At 35.4% G+C, this 19,114-nt stretch overlaps 2 protein-coding genes and 1 long non-coding RNA gene across 8 annotated transcripts; 2 read left to right on the top strand and 1 right to left on the bottom strand.

Moving 5' to 3' along the window:
* Window positions 1-780: 780 nt before the first annotated feature.
* Window positions 781-7,572, top strand: LOC132168520 (uncharacterized). 6 transcript variants are annotated; one of them, XR_009438883.1, is made up of 5 exons: window positions 781-881; window positions 1,102-1,258; window positions 6,074-6,470; window positions 6,568-6,684; window positions 7,135-7,572. It is a non-coding gene; the product is annotated as an uncharacterized LOC132168520 (long non-coding RNA). The 6 variants fall into 6 exon arrangements; XR_009438882.1 differs by having other exon boundaries at window positions 6,563-6,684; XR_009438884.1 differs by lacking the exon at window positions 6,074-6,470.
* LOC132168519 (putative calcium-transporting ATPase 13, plasma membrane-type) lies at window positions 1,357-7,289 on the bottom strand. Its single transcript, XM_059579511.1, has 2 exons — window positions 7,182-7,289; window positions 1,357-4,360 (listed from the first exon to the last, which is right to left on the bottom strand). Exons 1-2 carry the CDS (start codon window positions 7,287-7,289, stop codon window positions 1,934-1,936), a joined length of 2,535 nt encoding a protein of 844 aa, XP_059435494.1. The 3' UTR covers window positions 1,357-1,933.
* Window positions 7,573-9,829: 2,257 nt separating the features above from the next.
* On the top strand, window positions 9,830-10,458 carry LOC132172135 (NADH-ubiquinone oxidoreductase 20.9 kDa subunit). The gene is made up of 2 exons (XM_059583585.1): window positions 9,830-10,056; window positions 10,147-10,458. Exons 1-2 carry the CDS (start codon window positions 9,903-9,905, stop codon window positions 10,293-10,295), a joined length of 303 nt encoding a protein of 100 aa, XP_059439568.1. The 5' UTR covers window positions 9,830-9,902; the 3' UTR covers window positions 10,296-10,458.
* Window positions 10,459-19,114: the final 8,656 nt, after the last annotated feature.

The following is a 19,114-nucleotide window of genomic DNA, read 5'->3' as shown; positions in this document are numbered from 1 at the left end:
TTTAATTGATTGGTTGGATTGCTTGTGTGAACCTTTAAATGCTACTCGGATCTTCGTTTAGACACACAAAATGAAGAAATAATTTAAAAGAAAACTTCACAAAAACTCTCATTAATTTTTTTAATGATAGGCAAACTCATTGTTTTTTTTTTTTTTTTTTTGGCCTATTTACATTTTGCCTTTCATTTTTAGGGAGAGAAGAAGAATTAAATATCATTAAAAAAAAATTAAATAACTTTCAATTTTGCATAGATTGTGAATTTTTGATCAAAATTATGCTACTCTCTTGCCTTTTTTCTTCAAACACTCACCAAAAGGAGCTTATCAAATGGGGTACAACTTTTCATTAGGGTGATATTATTTACCTTATTCATCCTCTCTATTGAGACAAGAGTTACAATAACTCAAAAGACACAGTATTGAGTTACCTTACTCATCCTTTCACCAAAGTCGTCGACTCGTCGGCAATTTCAGCTTTTAAGTTTTAATACGTTAATTTTATGTTAAGTTCATATTAAATTTACTGAAAAACGTGACAAAAATTAATGATCATACCATGGAATGATATTGGTACCATGTCTTTCATGAAGCCGAATTCAGGCCATGAGGCCCAAAGCTATTCCTTTAAGCAGATATCAACAGCCCAAAGCTATTACGAAAATACAAATCTTTTAAGTCGGAACTTTCTAATAGGTCGAAAGGTTTGGCGTCAATAAGTCGCATGCACTATCCACCACTCGTACTGTCGTACACACGTGAGGCGTAAGTCTTCGTCTTCTTCAACCGAAGTCCTCGCTGCTGTTGAAGGTTGAAAGTTGAAAGTTGAAACCGTTCGACTAATACCCACTACCCAGTGGCCAGTGTGCCAATCAAGTCCTCAGGTAATGCCATTTGCATTCTCTGTTTCTCTTTGATTCTGAGTTGCTCTTTCTTTTTCTATGCTTCCCATTTCACAAACTCTCTGTTTTTTTTTTTTTTAGTAATTCAAAGAGAATGAATATGGCTGTTTGTTGAAATCCTTCAGAACTGAATGCAGGGTTATGAATATGGCTGTTTTTTTCTCTCTAATTTATTTTGCTGTTCTTTATATAATTATATCAGAACTCAGCAGCCCAAAGCTATTACATAAAACAAATCTTTCAAGCGAGGCGTGCGAACGTTAAGTCGTTAAGTCTTTGTCTTCCTCAACCGAAGTCAACGCTGCTGTTGAAACCGTTCGACCTATACCCAGTGGCCAGTGTGCCAATCAAGTCCTCAGGTGATGTCATTTGAATGCTCTGTTTCTCTTTGATTCTGAGTTGCTCTTTCTTTTTCTCTGCTTCCCATTTCACAAACTCTCTGTTTTTTTTTTCTCTCTCTCTCTTTAGTAATTCAAAGAGAATGAATATGGCTGTTTGTTGAAATCCTTCAGAACTGCATGCAGGGTTATGAATATGGCTGTTTTTCTCTCTCTAATTTATTTTGCTGTTCTTTATATCAGAACTTGGTCTATTTTACTTGCCAGATTTACAAATCTTTATATATGGTGCTTAGAGAGGGAGTTCAATTAGAAATTTGCACACACTGTTCCTGGCATGAGAAAAGGAACACAAAAGCAAACAGAACATTAAAGCAAGCGAATTTGAGGGAAAAAAAGAAGAAGCTATGATGAGAATCTATGTAAATAAAAAACTGAATTATTCGTTACAATGGTTCACAACTTATAACAACATCCAAAAAAAGTAAATAAAAGGTAAGAAAATCTCCCATCAAAGAAGAAAAATTAGAACAATCAAAGAAAATCTAATGCTGGAAAAGTCATCTAAATTTGGCAAACACATAAAATCGTGGTGTTTCCTAAATCAATCGTGCCCTGACTCCCCATATAGAACTACACCTGGTAATTATGTTTCTACATGCCTCTTTGTATGCTAAAAGTGGAAATCAGTATAAACTAAGATGAGACTGGTGTCAAGTTTCCATTCATGAGTGGCAGCTCGAGAGTTGCAGATTCTGAGGGATCAGAGGGTGTCGTACCAAAGGTTCTCATATGTGACCCATCAAAGCAATCCATGATGCAGCCTGATGTGTACTTTGTAGCCCAATCGATAGCCCATGAAACCATCCCAATTACAAGACAGACGAACCACTGCACCCAATTCAATCTTGCATTGCCAACAAAGAAATGTGCAATCTCAATAAAAGCCACCTGCAGCCCCACAATGAGAACCACAGCCACCAAAAACCAAGGGTTAGAATGAATGTCCCTAAATACATTCTTCCTCTCCAGCTCTCTTGCATTGACTTGGTTGAATACTTGGCAGAGAAAAAAAGTATTGAAGATGATGGTTTTACAAACATCCTCGCTTATGCCCAGGATAGCTTTCCCTTTGAATTGGATGGTCACCAAGATGGCAACCTGATATAGAGCTTGACTGACTAGGTTTCTCCACATAGCCTTGGTGATCAGTGGTTCACTTTGTCTGATCATTGGAGGCTTTTCCATTAGTTTCTCTGTTGTTGGCTCTGTAAGTAATGCAAAGCCACCTAGAAGGGTCACAAAGAAGTTTGCCCAGAGCAATTGGATTGCCGTAATTGGAGAATATCCAAAACAAATGGTTGTGATCAAGGTTATCAACCACCCTGCAATATTCATGGTGAGCACAAGTTGGATATACTTCCGAATGTTGTCATAAGTACATCTTCCACAGATGACAATAGTGACCAAGAAACTGATATTTCCATCCCTGATGATGATGTCAGAATTCTGTGTGTCCATTTCACTGCTACAAATTCCCATCACAATGCACACATCAGCTTCCTTTAGTGCTGGAATCTCATTTGTTTTGACACCAACCATTGCTACTTTGTGGCCTTTTTTCTTCAAACACTGCACCAGAAGGAGCCTGTGAGAAGGGGAGGAGCTTCCCATCACCATGATTTTATCTACTTCATTCATCCTCTCTTCATTGCTGTAATTCTGAAACTGTTCACCTTCAAGCGCAGATGATCTCTTTGAATTGGCAAGCAGTCCAAATCTGAGAGCTATGTCTTCCAACACTGACACATCATCTTCTGAAACCAGTATGATGTTAACTCCATTCTTTTTCCACCCTTCAATTGCACTTCTTGTCTCTGTCCTGCACACCTCATCTGCCGACGGGTCTAGTGTTGGCCAGCCAGTTTTGTCAATGCAGATAGTGGTGACTGAAGCCACGGTGAGACAAGCCAAAGGTTCTTGAGCAACAGCCTTGTCAGACAGCATTTTCTTGTTCCAATAATCGATGGTGAGTGCGACCACAAAAGGCATTCCTTCCGTCACTCCAACCAGCAATATAGTAAGTGAAGTTGTTAAGGTTCTGGTCTTCCCATTTAGTTTCATGACAAATCTCATAGTCGCATCTATTATCTCCTTGCTTCCAATTGGTCCCCCCTTCAGCTCTGGGAGGTTCGAGCCAACATCTAATTGCTTTTTAAACTTAAACCGGAGGAACAACACTACAAGGATGAGGATTGAGATTGAAAGCCCAGTAATTTGTGTGCGAATGCTCACCCTGTCAAGCTCAGCTGGTAATGAGGTCTTGTGGCGGGGATGGATGACCCGGCCCATCAGCTGACTCCATGTGGTGTCCATTCCCACAGATGTAACTAGCATGCGCCCACTTCCATCAACCACCTTTGCGCCATAGAACAGAAATGGGTTCCTATCATCAATGGTGGACTCTAGACCATCATTTAGTTTTAGAAGCTGATCACCAGATATGAACAAACCATCAGCAGGGATTAGAGTTTCCTTCTTCAGGCATACTATGTCACCCACCAAAACATCGCCCATGTGTACTTTCTGTGGGTGCCCCCCTATGAGGACATCAACTTCCAATGGCTTCTGCTTTCCTGACATCTTCCATGAATGTTCAAGCCAGAAGTCACGTAGCGAAGGAGCAGCCACAAGTATGACGATGGCAATAATTATGATGACTCCTTCATACCAACCAGTCCTGAGACCATCCTCCTCGATCCCAAACCCAAGTGACAGCACTGCAGAGACGAATAGAAGGAAAATGATGCAATTACTGCAATACTTTAAGAGAAATTTGAAGAAGCCTCGTTCAGGAGTCTGTGTTGTGGAAAGTGTGCTAGCTCTGTGTCTAGAGTGACGGATTCCAGTCTCTAAATCAGTATCCAGAGCTTCTGAAATTCCTTTGATGCCTCCAAACTTCTGTATAGAATCCAAGTCCTTCTCCTTTACCATCCTGGCAATGTTTGCTTCTTGGAGTTTTGCATCATTGATAGAATTTTCGTTCTCACCATCCAAATTTACATTTATGGAAACATGAGGTGATGCTGGTAAAATTTCCACACTTGCTGTAATTTGTGGATGCTGCAAAATATGAATAAGAAGATATATTAATAAGATGACTATTATTTTTAACTTGAAGTCAGTTGACTCGAAGGGAAGATGTAAGCTCCTCCTAAAGATAGTCAATTCTGGTTTTATTTTGTTAAAAATTCTTTGGATGAATGTTAATATATTAGAATTTTTTTGTTTAAATTAAGATGTAATAAGTACATAATTAATGAAGGGTGTTTGTTAAAAAACTCACAAATCTTCCACTAAATCAAGGAAATTGCAGAAGAACTGAAGAAAACTCTCCAATCCATCATTATTAGGCTTAAATATAAGTAGGGTCGCAGCCTTGGAGCAAAAATTACAAAACTACTCTATTGCGACCTCGTTCGAACGAGGCTTATTGTGGGCTAGAGGGGGTGGAAGTTACTTCATCTGTATGCTATAGGTTTTAAATTTTTGCAAGATGATAGAACCTAAGGAATGATGCAGCGTGGCATAGTGGGAAGCTGAATCTATCAGCACACAATTCACAACTCTTCCATGAAACCAAGAAAAATTAAGAAAATTGCAGAAAAGCTGAAGAAAACTCTCCCAATAGTAATTCTTATTGAAAAACTAATCATGATACTAAAATATGCGGGTCAGGCCATCCCTATTAGGCTAAAAGGAATACAAATTACAAAAACTACCATGCTGCAATCTTGTTCAAACGAGACTGGGGGGTGGGGAAGGTACTTCATCTATATGCATATAGGTTTTAAACTTTTGCAAGATGATAAAACCTAAAGGAGTGATGCAGCATAACATAGTGGGAAGCTGATTCTACCGGCACACAACTCACAACTGATAACAAAAACCAAGAAAAATCTAGGAATTTGCAAGAAAACTGAAGAAAACTCTCCCTAGAGTATTTCTTATTGAAAAGCTTATAGCAATACTAAAGTTTGGGGGCCAAGCCATCCTTATTAGGCTTAAATAGATGTACCGTTGCAGCTTGAAAAGGAAAATTACAAAACTACCCTGCCATGATCTCGTTTGAACGAAACTACAAATCGCACCGTAGATCAAACGAAACTACAACCAACACTACGATCGAAGCATTCTAGAACCACCTTGTTTGAAAGACATATGATCGAGCTAGTGATCAAGGCTCCAAGGTATAAGCTCCAAACGTACTTCGATCGGGTTACCGATCAAAGCTTTTTGACCCGAACGACATCCTGCAGCTTTGTTTGAATAAGAGTTGAATGTCATTCACACAAAACTTTTCCTCCTCAAATTTCTCGGTGTAAATTTTGGCTATTCGATCTACAGCAAGGGAACTGACCTTTGCTCCATCTTAATATAGAGTACATTTCCTTTAATTGTCAGTAAAGTAGGTGGGGCTATTTCTACTTGATTGATGAGAAAAACAAAGAAATTTTTGGGTTTTCAAGTATTATTTCGAAATTGTGTTCGAAGGGGTAGGTGACCATTCCTGAGCATTGGTAATGGCGCTATGTTTGCGGCTTGGCTGAATGGTATACATAATGCAGTAACCTTTTCCAACATATAGCAGCGGTGTTCTGCCACTGCTTTAGATCAGTTTCTTTATCAAGGCTCTGGGAGCTTAAGCAAGTATAAGGCTAAGCCCAGACCAACTAAACTTGCACTATCATCCACCATATAAATCCAACGGATACAAAATAGAAAACTTAATTAATTACCTCCTCTCCTGTTTCATCAATGCTGCTGTCCTCAAAGCCGGTGCAGCTATGGAAGGAAGTTGATAATGAACTATAGAAGGAAGTCGATGATGAGAGTCTGTGGAAAGCTCTAGAACCCTTATCAGCAGCTTTATCTGCGGTGTCATCATTAAAGCTGATGATACTATGGAAGGATTCCTTCGATGATGAGAGTCTGTGGAAAGCTCTAGAATCCTTCACAGCAGCTTTATCTGCTCCTGATATGACATTTTGGTCCTCCGGCCGGTTACTGACAAGTAGCGGTGACTCAAGGTCCTCATCATGGCCAAACTTATGTATAGAATCCAAGTCCTCCTCCTTTACCATCCGGACAATGTTTGCTTGTTGAAGTTTTGCATCATTCATAGAGTTGTCGATCTCACCATCCAAATTTACACTTATGGAAACATGATCAGGTGATGCTGATAAAATTTCCACGCTTGCCGTAATTTGTTGATGCTGCAAAATATGAATTAGAAGATATATTAATATGATAACTCAACTCCAGGGCAGATATAAGCTTCTCCTAAAGATAAGTCAAAAGTCTCATATTGGCTGCTCCTAAGACTTGGGGGAATTCAAATCAGCCTGTGATCAATGTGAAATCAGGCAAGCAGACTACAATAACTGGTATGTAGCCTCAGTTTTTCTCTTCACTGTCTCATGATGTCATCTTGTTTGACCCAAATTATGTGCTTGTGCTTCTCCTTCATGCAGAGCATATTGGCCTCTTTTTGGTCTAGAACAAAATTTGAAAAAAATGGGGACTAGCTACACCTTTGATCCATTGAGAGATACAATTGTAACAGATCAAGATTCCCTAGAATTTTAGGGTATTCTACCCAAGTGTAAATGGTAATTAGATAATAAAGTGATAAATCATAAATGTTAATATGGCAATATCTTCACTATTTAATTTGAAAACAATGATTGTGAGGTATTCTAAAATCCCCTGTAAACTACTCTTATCATCATGAAAGCTCTTGTTTTAGCTAAAATCCCATAGTGATCTTTTTTCGCATGTTCGTTCAATCGTTTGTGTTTAAAAGCTCAATAATAATGCATGCAGCTTGATATTAGTTGCCAAAGAGGCTTCAAATATATTGTAACAGGTTTCACTTGATTACCTCCTCTCCTGTGTCATCAAAGCTGACGCAACTATAGAAGGAAGTCGATGATGAGAGTCTGTGGAGAGCAAGAGAACCCTTCGCAGCAGCTTTATCTGCTCCTGACATGAGGCTTGTCTGAGTTTGGCTCGATCTGTATTTGTGTAAAGAAATGGACGAGAGCAAACGGTGTGCTCTCTGGCCATGGGAAAGACTCTGAAGACCATATTGATATATATATTTGTATGGCTTCAACTTTCACGCTTTAGAATCTTCGTGGAAGCTACGTCCATTTCTGCTGAAAATTGCCGCATTGGGCGTCTCTAATTCTCTAAACATTTCCATCGGTCTCCCGCATGTGTGAAGGTCGTCCATGACTGAAAATGAGAGAATATATGGGATTTTTACCGTCTGCAACTTTATATGGGGGTTTAATTCTTCATCATTTTTTTTTTTTTTTTTTGGATGAATTATATTCTTCATGATGTTGACAATTTACTTTTGAGTTAACAAATTTTTGAAGGAGATAAATTTCTTCTAAATCAGTCTAAAAGAAATTTCCTTTAACCACATTAAATTCTTAACGTCATTAGTAACAGTTTATTAACTTAGACTAAATTTAATATGACTTTTAAATATTTATAAATACTTTACACTATTTTAAATGATTAGTATATTTTCTTCAGACTAATTTAAAGAAAATTTTTGTCAATTTTTTAATTGGGATTATTCGTCGGTAAGTAACGTAATACGATCAGGAAGTATTACCCTTTTTCCCTCTTCCCCGTATTGAGTTGAAAAAAAAAAAGAAAAAAAAAGAAGGTTGACAGATTATTTTTTATGTGTGTATAGAATCTATAGATTGTTGGTTCCTAGAAGCAGCCAATCATCAGGATGTCGGACAGTGAAAATATTCCCATGAGTCCACGACAAACCATTACTACTACAATTTCCACGTAGTCAAAGTCATTTTTGCTTAGTTATACAATAAACAACTCCATGTTTTTATTTTAATTTTAAATTACACATATCAATATACATTATGCACCTTACATATATGACAAGTCATGCAATAAAGACTTTCTATGTTTCTAGATATAAAGAGAGACTTTGAACGGAGACTTTGTTAATTTTTTCTATGTGAAAGGGTGCAAGAAATGGAAAGCTCCTTTTGATGTGAATGGCTTTTACTACTACAATTATTTTCATTTCTAGTGCCAAAGGAGTTAGAAATGAAAAGCTCATTTTGCACTATGAGTAATGCTATAAGGCTTTTTAAAGTCATCTCAAATGTGATATAACTTTTAAAATTACCGTTGAATTTGAGATATGATATATTGACTTTTGATCTATTGGCGATTTTAAAAATCACATCACATTTGGGATGACTCTAAAAAGGCTGTAGGACGACTTATACCATTACTCTTGCACCATTTCTTTGTTTCTCTCTGTCCTTTTCAAACCAACCGGATATGAAAAGGATATTAATATATATATATAGTTTAGATAAAGAATAATGTTCATGTCCTTTTAGATAAAAAGCTTTTGAGTAAAAGCTTTATTTTTAAGCTTTTGCTAAAAGTGCGTTTTGGTCATTTTTAGACTTTTTAAACCCTTAAAAGCGCTTTTAATTTTTTTACCAAACGAATACTTTTTTCTTCAAATTGACTTTTTTGAGTATTAAAAGCACTTTTATGCTCTTCAAATACAATCTCAAACAGGCTCTTAGTCTCATGTACACAAGGTTTTTTTTTTGTTTACTACAAGTTTTTTACTCTTTTGCTATCACACATGAATGCTAGCTAGGGTACGTAGCTTATTATTGTTGCCTGATTCTAAAGAGGTAAATGCTGAAAACCAATTCCTTTTATATTATAGTATGTGGCAGGGTGTAGTAGGTTTTAGAATAGCTATTGCTTAAAAAAAAATATCCAATGATTATCCAATCACGCCACGTCAATGTAGTGATATAAAAATAAGGTAAAAGTGTGGTGCTCCAACAACCTTACTCCCGTAACAATATGAATTGACACCATCCATATAACCCAATCTATCAATGGATGAAAACAAAGACGGTGTGCATTGATTGAGTTTACATTGTTATTAAATGACTTTTTCTGTTAACTTACTTTTTAGGGAAGTGTTAGAGTGTCAAACAAATGAACCTAAATTTTTTTTAAAATAAACGTGACAGATCGTGAGTAGTAGACAAGAGAGAGAGAGAATTGCATTTTTTAATTCAAAAACCTTTGCCACGTCAGTTTAAAATTTTTTTCTGAATTCATTTGTTTAGCTCCCTAACACTTCTCTACTTTTAACAAGAAAAATGTTCTCTTATTTATCTTTTGTCCAATTTGTAAGACCCACATTTAAATCTCACAAATTCAATACTTAATTTTCTCGTAACCATATGAAAATTTACCGGAGGTTGGAAAGGGAATGGGTTATATCACTTTTCTTTTAACAGTAATGAATGACACGTGGTTATTAAATCACATCAGGTTCAATAAAAAATAAATACGTATTAAATTACTCATTTACCACCAAAACTTTAAAATGTGACATTAAGGCCCAAAAGCCTATTCTCTTCTCGTATCCTTGAGTTCACCTTCTGTCCATTAAGAAGCCGAACGGAGCCCACGAGGCCCAATAGCCTATTTTCTTCTCGTTTACTGGCACATCGTTGCACACAGAGAGGGCGTGATAGAGATAGAGTGACAGTGTGGGTGAGCGGAGAGAGAGATGAACACAGACATCACAGCGTCGGCGAAGCCAGAGTACCCGGTCTTAGATCGGAACCCTCCTTTCACCAGAGTCGTCGGAAACTTCAGCTCTCTCGACTACCTCCGCTTCGTCACCATCACCGGCGTCTCCGTCACCGTCGGCTACCTCTCCGGTCACATTCTCTCCCTTTCTCTCTCACTACTCAAATCAATTGCTTATGTGCGAAATGGAACTAATTTTTGCTTAATTTTTTGTTAATTAGGGATTAAGCCAGGGATTAGAGGACCGTCGATGGTGACTGGGGGTCTGATCGGGCTTATGGGTGGGTTCATGTATGCGTACCAGAACTCGGCTGGTCGAATCATGGGCTTCTTCCCCAACGACGACGAGGTATCTCGTTACAAGAAATGATTACCATGATGTTTTTTCCCCAATATTTGTACTTCCCTTTTTAGGGTTCTGGAAGAATTATGAAAAAATTCTCTCTTTTTGGACAATCTTTCATATTCATGTGATGTCAATAATAAAAATGTTGAACATGTTGTTAAGGAGTTTTGTGTTTGGGTTGTGAATCCGATATTGCATTAATCTTGCTCAATATGATGATTATCTTTTTTAGGATAAGTTCTCCAAGTAGTATGCTAAGAATCGCTAGAATTTTAAGAACTCCACTCTGAAGTTACTTCAGAAAATTTAGAGGTTGCTTATTAAGTGGAATACTCCAAATGTGTATTGGAGACCTCAGAAATGATATAGTATATTTATAATGTGTAAATTTGGAATGGAAAAGAAAGAATCTGGAATTTTGTCTTATGTTGAAATCAATCTAACTGTTATTTTAGTGGTACTCTCTGGTTTCTACGAGGATGTTATCAATTTTGTGAATAATTTAAGCATCATATGGGACACAATTTCTATCTTTTTCTAGTCAATTGTAATTAGAAATTTATGAAACTTTGCTGAGTGATCAGAAATTTAGAATTGCCAAATGGTGGTTTGTCTTTTAACACCATAGTATATGCAGGGCTTGTTAACTATTGCCCCTGTGTGTGGTTATAGTGAGGCACTAAACGCTCGTTCTCCCTCATCTTCTTAGTGAAGAAGCAGGGTGTTATGTTTGCTCTCTGTTGTCTCTTACACTCTCTTCTGTACCTAGTTGAGGATTTCACCCTGTAGGCATCTGGTTGAGTGGATTCTTTTTCGGTAGGGGTTAATATATTCATAATGAATCAAATTTGCGAATAAGTTCTTGTTTCTTCATGGTAACTTGAACTAGTCTCATAGCATGTCATTGGGATTGGGATTTTGAACTTGGGAATATTTCGGTAGATAGCTGGATTGTTTAAGTGTTGTTGCCTTTAGGACTCTAGGAGGAAACCTTCTGATGGTCCATATTTCATAAATTCTAACTATGCGTCTAGTATGCTTCTATAGAATAGTTAGTAGAGCTAATGAACTTATGTTTTACCTGTTTGGGGAAGGAAGGAAGGTGAGAGTCTACTAAGGTGTCACCCATGCTTAATTTTTATTGGGAGAAAAAGCAAAGTTTCTTCTTCGCTAAAGTGGCTATGATAAACGAGATTCTAACACGACTCTTTGCTTTATAAAGGTAGTTGGTATTCCCAAATGTAGAATCATGTCCTTTGACATTCAACAGGTGCTGAGGGGGTGACTTCAACATAGTTGCTTTTCCTTTACATAGTTGATTCTTTTTTCCTGCTTTATATGTAATGTTAGGGCTTGTTCAGGGATCTTCAACAAGAGTGAGCCTAATAGGATAGTTACGATGGTATGCTGTGTGTTTATTATTCCTGCATCGATTAGAAATACTTGGAGTCAGTGGATGATATACTGGTTCAGATCAATTTATTTCAGTGTTCTTTGCTTATTGATTGATTCCCACCTTCCCAGAGTGATCTGCTCAGAAAAGCTGAGTTCGTTTGACAAAAATATTTTAGGGTGATTTTTTGCTTTTTGGTTGTGATGTGACATTAAGGGGGAAATAGTTTTTGGTGTATTTTGAGTTTACTAATATGCTTTTAACTTTTTTGCTAAAATCTAAAAGGCTAACCAAAAAAACTTTGCCAATCGAGCCCTATCTCCGCGGTGTGAATGTCGTGGACACATGGAATTTATGTTCAACATATAGCAATATAATGAAGAACAATAGAACCCCATCTAAGATTTCAAAACAAATATATATTAACACACAATTCAAAACACAAAACACTCTTCAATACACAAAATTTGTTTTTACTATTATGTTGCATCAAAACACATTTTCAAATAAAAAATGAAAAATATCTTTCAAAACACATTAACAATAGATTTCATATTAACCTCGACTCTTTGCGAAGCTAGTTGCCATCTTCAAAATTGCTTTTTGTTTTCGTTTTTCCTTTAAAGGTTGATTCTACTCTTTTTGTTTCCGCGAAAAGTGTTTTTTTATTTATTTATATATATATATATATATATATATATATATATGAGATGCGTAAACCATTTTATGCCTCGTGAAGGTTATTTTCGTAAGTCAACTCAAAATATTTTCAAGTTAACTAATATATATATATTTTCAAGTTAACTAATATATATATTAGTTAACTTGAAAATATTTTGAGTTGACTTATGAAAATAACCTTCACGAGGCATAAAATGGTTTACGCATCTCATATGCGTAAACCATTTTTCGTTGCTTTCCCATACCCTTGAGCAAATAATTGCACTGAATCTTAATTCTACTCCTATGGCCTTCTATTTAAACACTCTTTTTCTTTGTAACCATTTTTAGGATTGCAAACAAACAAAGAAAAATAGCCACTTCCTCTGCAACTCTTCTTTAGCTAAAAACATTTTTCAATAGAAAATATTTTAGTTTTGGTGGTCAACTTACTACTTTGGAGTTCCTTGTCTTAATCCCTCTGGTCATAAATATTGATCAGCTGGTTAAATCTCCAGTTTAGGGGAGAACCAGGCTTAAAAAAGTCAAACTAGTACAATATTGATGGTCCTTCTATATGTTTTACCAAATTCATGGTAATTGGGCTTTGGAGTATGGGCCGGGTTCCAAAAAAAATTAGGCTGTGTTTGGACCTATGTTCTCTTTTCTTTTGAAGTTCCTTCTAGCTCCGAATCTCCTTTTTCTTCTTTTGTTTCCCTTTGGCTATCTATTTGTCACTACCAATGAATTAATTTTATTTTAGGAACATGCTTGGCACATGTCTATTAAAGTACTCTCTGATTAGGCTCTCAAAAGTTCCCACCGACACGGGTTAGGGCATGTGTACTCTTCTAAGATCATGTTCTTGCGCATGCCAAGATTGAATTCCAAACATATTGTTGATGTCACCAAAATCAAAGTTCAAGAAAAGTTTTTGAGGCCTTAATATAAAATTATTGACTGAAACACAATTTCCTACCAAATTTTTGGTCTATTAAACTCTTTTGACTCTTTAATGTATGTGATTTATACGTGCATTTTAATAGAACCACGTGCTCTAATCATAATTATCAATTTAATAGATCGAATTGAAAAAATTTACTAAATGTAAACCCAAGTTATATTATATCAATAATTTATTATTATGATTATTAATTCACAGTCCACATCACATCACATGAAACATAACTATACACAAAGTTAAGGAAGATTTGGTCGAAAGAAGGGGGATCTTATTCTTCAAGGAATCAGCAACTCGTTCAAACTCACTCATCTTTTTTTCATTTCCCTTCAAGATGCTGTTATCTTCATGCACAGAGTTCTTCTTCTTTTTTTTTTTCTGGGAAAAGAGGCAAAAGTGATCTCATCCCACCAGGTTGTGTTTGAAGCTTTTGGCCTTTATTCTTTACAGAAAGTAGGATGATTCTGCACACGTCCACAGAAAACACCAAACCATCTGCTGCTTCAGACGATAATAATAATAATAATAATAATAATAATAATTTCTTATTTCTTATTTTTACAGAGGACCCACTAGGAAAGTCTCTTTATTTAGGTGAGCAGATGAGTACAAATCTGGATTAGCCCTTATTGGGTTATCAAATCAGTCAAGAGTTTTGATTTCTTCAACCCCACATGACGTGGTTGATGACATGCTGTAGGTCCCATGCTGGTGACGTTCAATATTATATTATTCTGATAATGCAACCCTGCACGATCTCTAAATTAATTTTTGTGTTATTTAAGTATAGCAACGTGGCTTTAGGTGCTACATTCGGTTTATGTAAATCCTAGGAGTACTCAAAAATCAGAAAAATAATTATTAAAAATAAATAAATCCCCACAGAGAGAAAAGAGAGAGATTCTTATTCTTGGGTGTTTATGGTGCAAGGCTGGCTTGTGAATAAGTTTAATCCTAACCAGATTTGATCACTTGTTTCAAGATATCCTTCATAAATTATTATATATTTGATTATACATATTTTTGCACCGTCGGACTGAGTTGAGGGCCAATGAGCGAGCCTTCGATGATTAAGAGTATTTTTATCCCATATTCTCATTGATTCACGTGAATGGTGTTTTATGATATTTTATCACATAACGAGCACATAAATGTGTAATAGTTGTCTAATGAGTACAGAGCTGAGAGTAGCCGCCCAACGGCTGAAAAATGTCAAATTTTTATAGCCGTTTAATCGAGTGGGGCGTGGTTTTAATGTGTCAAATACCATCATGTTCATTCCCTTATAAATAAAATGAAATCATTGAAATAAAAGAATGTTGGAAATGGGCATGTATGTAACCTAGAAAATATCATTTTCCTTGATGATTGTGCATCTAACTTTTTTGTGCTTTTATAATTTTGATATGGAAGCAAAGCAGATTCTGAAGCACTTATAGGGCTCTAGCAATAGAGAAGGGGTGATGAGTAGGTTTCTTTAGTTCAATCTCAATCCTGCAATTTGCAACTTTAGCATACTTGTTAACTTTTATGTACTGTTGATGTAATTGAAGATAGAAGAAAGTGGGCCACCCACAAGTTGCTCTTTCTATAAAGTTAAAAAATAAATAAAAAGAAGGAAAGCACCAATTTTCTCCTTTCCTTAAATTCCTTATCAACATCATTATCAGATCTCACTTGCCTCAATACCAGTGGGCAACCACAATGAAGAGCTAGGAAATAATAATAATAATATCTATAATTTGTTTTTATGATCAAGAAATTCCAAATGAGTGAACATGCTTTCAAACACATGACGACAACGTGATCCATTTTTAAATTAGGTGTATACGAGAGTTAACATGTCTTAAAATTTTGAAAGTAGTTTGAAAAGTAGATACTAATGAAGGTCGACGGTGATGGGAGCGCACAACCAATTTATGAAAATGTGGCCTTTGTTGATTGCCATAAAGGTTAAAAGGGAGTCCCCTTCAAGCTGGATGGAGGGGTAGCCATGTGAGTTGGCTAAACAGGACTGCCTAAGCCTTCCCACATAGGCCCTAGCATGAGGCAAATTTTTCCTCTTGATGGGAGGATGGGGTTTACTTTTGGTAAACGTGTGTCCATATAATTCACCGTCCAGCTAAAGTCAGTTGGTAATATCATATTTGCATATTTATGGTCCAACTTTGAAATTGAAATAAACCTAAAACCATTGACTAGACCAATGAGGTAGCCAGCAATATGCTTGTTTTGACGTAATATATAAATGGGCAGACCCACAGCTGGGGTTGGGGACGAATGTCCCCCAAAATTTTATAATTTTTCATAAAATTTCCTTTAAATATATCAATTTTATAAATTTATTCCCTCAAAAATGATATATTTATCCCCCAAAATATTATCTGTGTCCCTTTTAATTATTATTTTTTAGTTTTGCACCCCCCCATTTTTTTTTTTTTTTAAACTTGTGTCCCCTTTTAATTTTTATTTCTTTATTTATTTTTAACTTTGCCCCATCTTTCAACATTTAAAAAAAAAAAAAAATACCCACCTAAAATACCCAATTCATTTAGTTTGCCTCTATATTCTAGTTCACTTCTAATCAAAAACTTAATTTGGTTTGAGACTCTCATTGAATATGTGAAAATAACGGTTATATGGTTTGGGTTCTTTGAATGGCTTCTAACCAACAATCAGTTTTTTGAGTGATTATTTTGCCGTAATTTACATTTACAATATTTGTTTTGACATCACAAGTTAAATGGTTTAATCATTTATGATTGTAAAATTGCTTGCTCGACTCTTAGCATTATTGCTATTTAGGGCTCTGGGTGATTGTTAGGAAAATAAATTCGCACTCAAAGATACATTTTGGCCTCTTCTTAGATCTTATAGATGGTGTTTAGTCTTCCTTTTTTTTTTTTTTTTTTTAAGCTATTTTGCTTATTGTTTATACTATTGCGTATTTGTGATGATATGAGACTAAATGTAATTAAGACTTCTATGCTTTATATTATATAAACATGCACAAACACGTATAAAGCGAATATATATATATCTATGTGGTTTTGTATTTATATAAGTCGGTCCATCTCCCCTACCAAATAAAAAAAAAAAAAAATCGTCCCCCCACATTACAAATTCTAGTTCCGCCCACATGTATATATTATTAAAAATACTCTATTGTTTGGCTTGAATCCTAAAAAATGATCTTAAAACATTTACCACGGTTTTAATTGTACTAAAAACATAGGATGGAGATGAGAATTGTAGAGGATTTGCTGAAAATAGGTTGTTGAAGCTAACGCCATACTTGATGGGGGTGATGATAGCAATGAGTGAGAAAGCTGACGATGAAAAATGGGTCATCACGACCTAAATAGCATGGACTAGGATCCCACCAAGATGACTTTATAAGAGTGGTAGGTCTTGCATAGTTTTCCATTGATGACCAAATGTTTTGTATAAAGCTTTCCGACATCTATTCTTAAAGAGTTCGTGATTATCATAAACATTTTTTTACAAATAAGAAGAACATGCGTGCATAAATACTTTTATTAACACCAAAATCTTGAAAGGATTGAAATCCCTTACAATTAGAAACGTCGAACAAACTTCTCAAGATGGGGCATTGTAAGTAGCCTCAATGAAACCCTACCTTGCCCGAACAAAGACAGAAAATATTCATCACCTAATAATCGTAAATAAATAAAGTATATTATATATCTTGCATTTATCTCATTATATTGCAGAGCCTAATAATCATTAAATATATTGTTTACTAATCCAAAGCTTATTAAATCGAACACATCAGCATAATAAAATAATAAAATTATGGTGGTATATAATATTTGTGATAAATAGAAAGTAAAACAAAAAAGTAATAAAGTGACGTGTTACGCGCTCTGCCATCCCGTCTTAGAAGCTCACCTACATTATTTAACGTAACAAGTTGGGGGACCATTTATTCTATAGAACTGTATAAAGTATAAACAATAAAGCCACGGTTTCATTGAACGACGATTAATCCACGCGGCATGGTCTGTGATTCCTACTCGGACAGGTGAATGGTGGCCATGTGTCCCACGAAACACGACGGAAGTCGGAAAGGCCACTCTCTCAGGTCCCACGTTATCGCCTTGGTCCACCTACCATCCGATTGATCCCATTTGGAAGGAGGCCCATGATTCCCACGTCACCCGAAAATTGTTTTTTAAAATGTTGGGTGAGTCAGCTATTTCGGGGAATGTGAGTGCGTCGATCTTCCTGGTAGAAGCCCTGGTCATCAAATTGCCCCGGACTTGTTGCTCTATTTACGGAAATGCATTTTGACGACTCGAAAGAAAACGTGTCTTTACAGCCCATGGTTTTTGCTTTACTACAGGGAGCTTTGGCGGTTAAAGACAGCTGACTGTGATTTGCAGTTTTCCACCACTGCTTGTCTGAAGATTCTGATACTCTCTGTCTCTGTCTCTCTCGTTTTTTTTTTTTTTTTTTTTTTAAAAAGAAACCAACTACAAGGAAAAGAAAACAAAAGAGAATTTAGATGAAGGTATTTTTCACTATAGATATTAGATAGGGATGAAAAATCAAAGAAAGCAGCAAGAGAAAGGTTTGGTTGCGGCTTAATTTGTGGTATAATAAATATAAAAGTTTGCTCTTAGATTGATATTTCGAACTTCCTAAGTAGAGGAGGCAAGAATGATGGAGAGGATAAAATCAATGGTAAAAGAAATACGTCAATCTTTAATGAGATTTGGTTGCTGAATAGCAAAAACAACAATAAGAAAATCTACTTTCATAATAAAATGAGATAAACTTATAAAGACTGCAAGGTTTACAATTGAGAGAGCCGCCAAAGCTTCACCAGTAATAGAATGACACAGAGGGCTAATAAAATATTGACCTTTGATGATGCATCCGAAAGAGTGGTGGCATATGGCTGCTTGGACAAAGAAAAAGTCTCTAATGGTTGTGTCATAATTGATCTTGAGGAAAAGGGGTGAGGAAGATGTCAAGCTTTTTGGAGAGGAAGGAGAGAGCCGCGAAATGTTCCAAAGAGAGCTTATTGATAGTCTTAATTGGAAATATATAGGGTATTAGAAACAAGATCTTCATGACAAGCTTTGTTACATACAAATATGTTGCATAATTTTTTTAAAAAAAACCTTTTTTTATACTTATTTATTGTGCTTATTTTATATCCATTAACACAACGTGTTTTAAATGACCTTTAATATCAGCTATTTAAGATAAAATTGGAAAATATACCCTTCTTCTTTTCTTTTTTTTTTGCAATTTTAATCCAATCATGCATTTATCTATGTTCTAGTGGTACCATAAAATGAGTTTTGAAAGTACACCTTTTAAAAAAATAATAATAATTTTGGTCTTATCTATTCACCTAAACCTTTTGACTTTTTAATATTAGGGGTGCAATTGAGTTCGATAATGTTGAAACTTTTATTCTAATAGCATATGCGGCACTGACCTCGTGCCTTAAATAAAAAATAAATAAAAAAATGTTGAAACTTGATTATAAATATTAATTTTAAATGATTAAATTTATCGATTTAAGTTTGAGATACCATATAACTTATTTAACATAATATCAAAATAAAGATCTTAAATTTAAATATTATTTCCATCATTTACTTTTAATATAAAGTCAATAATACTAACATTTTAATATTTTTTTTCAAATAATTTGATCCATTCAATAAATAAATAAATTTATATTATTATTATTATTTAAATAAATGTAGAGTTCAGATCATTTGAAAAATAAAATTTAAGTAAAAATATTTCATAAAAACTTTATGTCCGGTATATACAGACAAAGGCTTT

The sequence above is a fragment of the Corylus avellana genome, chromosome ca2 (assembly GCF_901000735.1).
Source record: "Corylus avellana chromosome ca2, CavTom2PMs-1.0".
NCBI classification, from domain to species: domain Eukaryota; kingdom Viridiplantae; phylum Streptophyta; class Magnoliopsida; order Fagales; family Betulaceae; genus Corylus; species Corylus avellana.
Note: the sequence above shows the minus strand (reverse complement) of the source record. Positions and strands in the feature narration are given on the sequence as shown.

What these genes read in the sequence shown, in the direction of transcription:
- LOC132168519 (XM_059579511.1), bottom strand. Translation starts at nt 7,289, where the DNA reads ATGTCAGGAGCAGATAAAGCTGCTGCGAAGGGTTCTCTTGCTCTCCAC. An exon ending in TTGATGACACAGGAGAGGAG is followed by an intron (nt 4,361 to 7,181) that starts GTAATCAAGTGA and finishes CATATTTTGCAG; the next exon opens with CATCCACAAATTACAGCAAG.
- LOC132172135 (XM_059583585.1), top strand. Translation starts at nt 9,903, where the DNA reads ATGAACACAGACATCACAGCGTCGGCGAAGCCAGAGTACCCGGTCTTA. An exon ending in CACCGTCGGCTACCTCTCCG is followed by an intron (nt 10,057 to 10,146) that starts GTCACATTCTCT and finishes TTTGTTAATTAG; the next exon opens with GGATTAAGCCAGGGATTAGA.